The sequence below is a fragment of the Pterocles gutturalis genome, unplaced genomic scaffold, assembly GCF_000699245.1.
Source record: "Pterocles gutturalis isolate BGI_N339 unplaced genomic scaffold, ASM69924v1 scaffold25862, whole genome shotgun sequence".
Taxonomy (NCBI): Eukaryota; Metazoa; Chordata; class Aves; order Pterocliformes; family Pteroclidae; genus Pterocles; species Pterocles gutturalis.
Window position 1 is genome coordinate 6,422 of NW_010110942.1, and position 6,716 is coordinate 13,137.

The window sequence follows — 6,716 nt, forward strand, 5'->3', positions numbered from 1 at the left end:
TAACTATCCAAACAGAATAAAAATCAAATATATGATCTCAGGGATTTCTAGACAAGGAGGAGAAACTCCTAAATTAAAAGTACTTCAGTGGAAGTTGTCCCTGTAAATAAGCTGTTTAGCCCTGTGTATAAGAGGAAATGTTGATCTAAAGAAGGCATCAGGACGGAGAATTCCAAACCAGTCTCCATGCAGGCTGAGCTAGGGTATGGTGGTGAAACAGCAGTCTTGTAGGTTATGTGGCGGAGTGCAAATGTTCATGAAACAGAAGGTATTTCATGTAGAAAAATAAGGTTCTTTATTGCTTTTCCACAGTGCCTGCCTTTCTTCCTATATGTGGCACTGATAGAACTGTTACAAGAAATGGAATATACTTTGATGCTGTGTATTTCAATAAGTAATACACTGTGGCAGGTGTCAAAGTATTTCTGTTGTAACTAGAGCTTTTTCTTTCTTGCTCTGTAACTACGGGCAGGTCATCTCACTTGGGTGTGCCTCTGTTCCTTCCTGACCTATTGCCTTCTTGGTCTCTGTCTGAAAAAAACCCAACAACCTGCTTAAGCTATCATCTATTTAATACTCTGGAGAATTGGGGAATCTTAGGTGACAGTGAAATACTTTAATCTGTCTGTTACACTGACAGGCTGACTTATCTCTGATGCTGTTATGATTACCTGTATAATTTCCTCTCAAAGTCATCATTCATCATCATCAGCTTTGCAGTATTTATCCAAGCCACCTCGATGTATACCTATCTCATGACCATCCCTATCAACCCCCAATCTTTCTTCCAAGCCTAGCTGTGAGATCTGACTTTTGTTATTGCTAATCCCAAATTGATTCAGCAGCATTTTTTAAAGACAAAACACAACAGCTTTCTTTCCTCTTGGTATTTTATTACTTGTTAATATATGACAAAACAGATTTGTTGTGGAGCAGAGAGGAAGCATTTAGCATTGCTAAACAGAAAAACACTTCTTAGTTTTGCCCTTTTATGCCCTGGTGAATAAAAAGCTCCTTTCTGATGTGGAGTAACACCACAGTGAAGATAAGTTTAGAACCTGCTAGGAACTTGTCTGGGCTAAGGGCAAAAGAAAAGATGGGCTGACAGAACTACGGTTGCACTTCTCAGCTCCTTACCATCCACTTGCAAATAGAAAGGGCTGAGAAAAAAGGAAGGCCTTAGCAGTAAGGATTTACAGCTCTTCTGTTTCACCACTCCTTGGCACATTGACCTCAGTATGGTACTCAGAGGAATCTCCTGAAGCCATCCAAGGTATTGGGGTTCTGTTGAAGGAGGGTCTGTTGCTGAAATTTTGATTATATATAATGAGAGATTCTGGAAGCAAAGGACAAATATCAAACTGAGGCACTTTGAAGGTCATCCGTTTGGCTGCTTTCTCATAACCCCCATAAGGCATGGCAGTCCTGGCATAGGAGAACACGTGGAGTTAGCGAACAGCGCATTGGTAAACAATGGGATTTAGAAAATAAATAATCAAAGTTATCAAGATTGTAAATTTTACCACTGTTGCAGTTGACTGGACAACAAATCCTTCACAAGATGATATATGTATCCATTGCCTATATACTAAAAAAGGTTTAAAAACACTCCCCCTCCCCCCCACTCCTGTGCACTGCCTTCACCTCTGTTGCCTCAATCTCCATCAAACAATACACCTTTCACACCTATTGGTACACTGCGCACGTAGGAGGCAGAGACTACATTATTGCAGAAAAGAGTATGATTTGGGCTTATCCTGGTGTATTGGGTCTGGCTGAGATGGAGTTAGCGTCCCCACAACACCCTCCCAGCACTGAGTGCTGCCCTGGCAGCCAGCAGGGGGTTCATAACACACCTTGGGAGGGGGTGGAGCCAGGACAGCTGACCCGGATTGGCTGTTCCATACCATGTGACCTCAGCTCAGCCATAAAAGCCATGGGCAGGAGAAGGAGGGGGACATTCATTACTGTGTTTGTCTCCAGGAGCAGCTGCTGCACACACTGAAGCTTTGCTTTCCTGGGAATTGGCCAGACATGGCTTACTGAGGGGAAGTAGAGAATAACATCTTTGTTTACCTTTTGTTTCTCTGCATGGCCTTGGCCTTTGCTTTAATTAAACTGCTTTTATCTTGACCCATGAGTTTTTCATCTTATTGTCCCCCTTTGTTTTCGCTGAAGGGGGAGTGATAGAGGGGCCTGGTGGGTGCCTGGCATCCAGCCAAGGTTAACCCACCACACCTGGGTACTGATGTCCTGGGGATATCAAAGTGGGTGTCAAAATTATATAGAGAGGTTAACAGAAAATTGTTGCTGCCCTAGAAATATATGTAAAAATTTCAGTTCTTATCAGAAGCAACAGGAAGATCCTGATTCTTATCTGAAGTACTGTGAAGTATATGGCTTCTGGTCATAAGTATTTTTCCTGAACTTTTGCACTTTAAATGGCTGAAGTAATAAACAGTGGTAAGATAAATCTCCCTGGTCAAATGTGGGGAGAAAGAAAGGGAAATAGGATTAAAATCCTCTCATCCTGCTGCATAGGTTTTCTGTCCATAGCTGAATTAAAATCCCTGTCTCTTAATGTTCTTTTTGTAGGCCTCCAGACACTTCATCCACGGAAGACTGTGCTAAGCAATATGACATGCAACTTAAACTTCTATACATTGCACAAGACAGGAGAGATATGGCCAGGATTATTGTGTTTTCTCATGCTAAATAAACTGAATTGAATATCCAAGAAGACTTACCGGTTAAAAGACTTGTAATGGGGGAAATCAGCTTTGGGGCTATATGACAGTAAGTCAATGGTGAACTGACTTTTGTCCTCAGGGCTGATGCCCATTGCTCGTTCCCAGGGGGAGATATAAGTTTTAAATACAGTGGTTTTTTTGTGTCCTGACTTTCCATCTGTAAACAGAGGAAAGTGAAACACTCTAGTTAGATGACACTTACTCTAAATACATTGCCTTTCTGCATTCTGCTATTGAAGTTGAGACACCAGCTTTGTTTCCAGACTCTGTAACTCTTAGATCAAGTCCAAGATTTTATGGTTAGATTTCTCTTAAAAACGACTCTCGTGTGCTACTTCCATCCATATTCAGATAAGCAGGTGTACCACAGTATAAGAGCCACTCATCGAGGAATTTGCATTAGAGCATATATTTGAAAGCTAACTTTTCATTGTTCTCTCTGGTTGCTCAAATAGAAACCTCTTAGCCCAAGAACCAATGTCCTTACCCCATCAACTCTTCCTACATTGGGGTAAGCTTTATACAAGGCAAAATGCTATCTAATTTCATAATTTACTTCCCTGTTCCCTGTCTGATCATGGCAGACATAACCCCTCCACATGAACATCATCATCATCAGTTGCAACAAACAAAGCCCTGACTGTAAACTCCAAAAGTAGGCTCAAACTTTGAAGTTGGCTCTAACTGACCAAAAACCTTTAACCATTGTATTTCAGGGTCTTGGCAACCCACAACCATTTTTACTAACATCTTTCTCAGTAGTCTATTCTTGAATGTTCTAAAATTACCATCTCCCTTGTCTCAGTATTTTTATAAGTTGGCATTTTCTTTGTGATTACATGAACATGTAATATTTTCCCTCTCCTGAGCCAGGATGTTAGAGACAAGCCTGGCTCGAACACTTCAGGATGGCTAAAAGCAGTTTGAAAATATGATGGGGTATCTCTCTGGAAGTTAAAATCCTGCCAATGACAGAGTTGCACTTTGTTGTTAAGTCAGATACTTGATTGCCAGAAATTTTAAGTTAGCTTCTGGCTGCTCCATTAAGCAAATAAGCTTAGACGAGGGTTTTCATTCTGTGTGCTTTTTTTTTTTTTTTTTTCCCCCCCCCCCAGTTTGTGTATAATACCACCTTCCTAACAAGAATGTTGGTTGTATATTGGTATGTAGTCCACTTTTAAGATTCTTATCCTTCAGAAACCTTAAAACTCCTGAGCTATGACTTCTGCTTAGCTTGGTTAGGGCAGATGGGAATAATAGGTTAATGGAGTTAGACATTCTGATACTTTCATGGTGCTGTAGTTTGTGTAGAAAACATAAATCCTTATGAAAAGTGGCACAGAATGAACACTATTACTCTTATCTGAATCTTTCTTCTTTATCACACCTTCTTTCTTTGTCTTGCTTATTTTCTTCAAACCTCACCAAATCCTGGGCTTTGCTGGTTTTGGAGAATTGCAGACATGTACCAGAATCTCACTTTCGTTAAAAAAAATAAAAACAACCACTCCCCACTTTCTGTGTGAAGGACTTTAAGTTGTTTAGAAGTAAAATTATTAGTAGTGTTGAAAAATAAAAACAGTTGGGATCCATCTCTGCAGTAAAAGCTATGGGATGATGTTAATCCTCCTTCTCCCTGCACACATAAATAGGATAACAATGGGAAAAAATCTCCTATAAGAAGACAGACTCTACACAGATTTGTTTTTCACAAGGATGCCCAGAAATGTAAAAGGTGATTTTGACATAAAATCCACATTCTTCCGGAAAGTAAATGAAAAAACTTGGGTTTTACAGGTCACTCATTTGCTCACTTAGATCAGCGGTTCCTGGTTCCCAGGCAAATTTGCTTTTTGTTTTAAAATCCCATACGGACTGTTAAAATAATTATTTCACCTGCTGAATTGAATACAAGGTTTTTGTTTCTAGAGGTTTTACCCTCCAAACAGAGGGTAAAATTAAGCAAGAACTAAATTCAATTAAAAATACTTTTACTCATAAAGATACTGCTTCAGCAGAGCAGTAGTGATTACCAGATAACTTTTTGAAATGTTGCTGTTCCTGTCTAAAGATTATCCAAAAAATGCTGTTTGTTTAGGTGAAAACTTTGATTTGAAATCAGAGCTGATATACTCAAGACTGATGTGTCAGGTCATATTGCTGAGCTAAAGGGCTAATACTGCTATCTCCAGTAGTGGTTGTTGTGAAACCCTTGTAAGGAAGGGTATGCCATACTGGCATACAGCTGTATCAATCTTAGGAGCTTGGTAGTTACATTTCCCATAATTTCTTTGGTCCAGCCAAGGCAGGTATTTCTGCTTCTTGCCTGTGATTGAGCAACACAGAAGCATGAAAACAAAACTATGAAGCTAAAGGCAGTCCAACTTTTCTAGACTTTGCAATGGATCTTAGTTTGGAAGAATTCAGGGTTTAGTTAAATCAATTTACTTGTCCTTAAGAGTAAGGCTGGCCCAAGCTCTGGTAGCTTTAGCTAGTTCTTGTACTTGCAGAGGGATACTTGCCTTTCTCAGTACCATCACCTCCTTCTCCACCGCTTCCAGCTGATTCCCCAGCATGTTCCCCTTCATTGCCCCCAGGGCCTCCTTTGCTTCCAGGCCTAGGAGGAACAGCAGGATGCTGCTGCTTACCGGAGCCATGCTGCCCAGCTGTCACTCCTCCTACCATCCGCCCGTGGGCATAGCCGTGAGCATCTTCCCCATAGTGCCCTCCTGGTGGGATGAACTTCTGAAAGTGATCCTAGGGCAGGAGAAAAGAGAGTAGGAATCCCTGTTACAGGACATGGTCTGTTCACGTTTGCAGGGCTGGGTCCTAGAATGTGAACTCCCAAGTCCCCATGATATGACCAGTTCTGTGTCTCAGATACAAAACCAGTGGCAGAACTTGGTGTGAATTATTCTCTATATTCGGTATAGGAACAGTTGTAGAACAGCACCAAGGGCAATGGAAGCACACCTTTCAATGGATACCTCATAGTCATTTCATATGATCAGGATGAGAAGAGAGAGATCTGTGTATTGTTCCCAACAGTAAACAGTATGAAATACAGGAGGAAGGGAAAGGAAATAAAGCTTTTGGCAGAGCAGGTAAAGGTCCAAACAGAGATGCATTGGCTAACCTGTGGGAAAGCAAGTTGGACAAGAAATAGGAAGTGTTTTCATGTCAAAGTTAAGATAAAAGTCCACTCGATTACAGTGTGGGAGCTAAGTCTTACAGGGCACCAGAACAACAGGGTAGCTGTGACAACGTAAAAGCCTGGAAGATGACTGCCCATATGTCTGGTTTCCATATATGTGAAGGTCTGCATGGAAAGGTGTATTTACATATTGAGAAAGACTGAAGAGATAGCAGCCTGGGAAAACATGAAACACTTCCTGGAGACCACAAGAGCAAAATGACAAAAAGGAAGAGTTTTGTTTGTAGCAATATCTGCATTAACAAACCAAATCTAACTAGCAACAGGGCAAGAGAGAAAGCTGTATCCATTAGTAAAATCAAGTTGGTCTTACTTTCCAGGCCATCCACTCTCCCCAGTCCAGGCTAGAAGACACAGTCCCTGAAGTGCACAGTGAAAGAGCAAACAGTCTGTGCAGGATTTATAGACCCTGTGGTGCTAGCACGAAGTCCTGTCCTTGCACACAGCACTTTTACTAAATACTTGTGTGGAACAGAAACTGATATAATATGTTAGTGAAAATGTTTTATGTATTGGTCATAAGTAAGATCAAAGATTGACTCCTATAAGGTATAAAAAGTATCTCTTGTGTATTACAGCCCACACAGCTGTATAATCTAAGTAACCTGGGTTATATATCACATATGGTCCTTCCTGTTGGACTAGGGGATTGCAAAGTCCCCTAGATGCACAAAGATGTAACAAATACAGGCGAAGATTAATGAATCCGTGGTTCCTCATGCTGCAGTTCTGCTTATAAATTCATCTCAGGC

The 6,716-nt window shown here is 40.9% G+C and overlaps 1 protein-coding gene across 1 annotated transcript; it reads right to left on the minus strand.

Annotated features, from left to right (window-relative positions):
• Positions 1–1,121: 1,121 nt before the first annotated feature.
• Positions 1,122–5,507, minus strand: MYOZ1 (myozenin 1; the record flags this gene model as incomplete). Its single annotated transcript, XM_010073597.1, has 3 exons — positions 1,122–1,425; positions 2,748–2,907; positions 5,273–5,507. Coding segments are annotated over 3 exons (627 nt in total), but the record flags the coding sequence as incomplete, so codon positions are not given.
• Between the last annotated feature and the right edge of the window lie 1,209 nt (positions 5,508–6,716).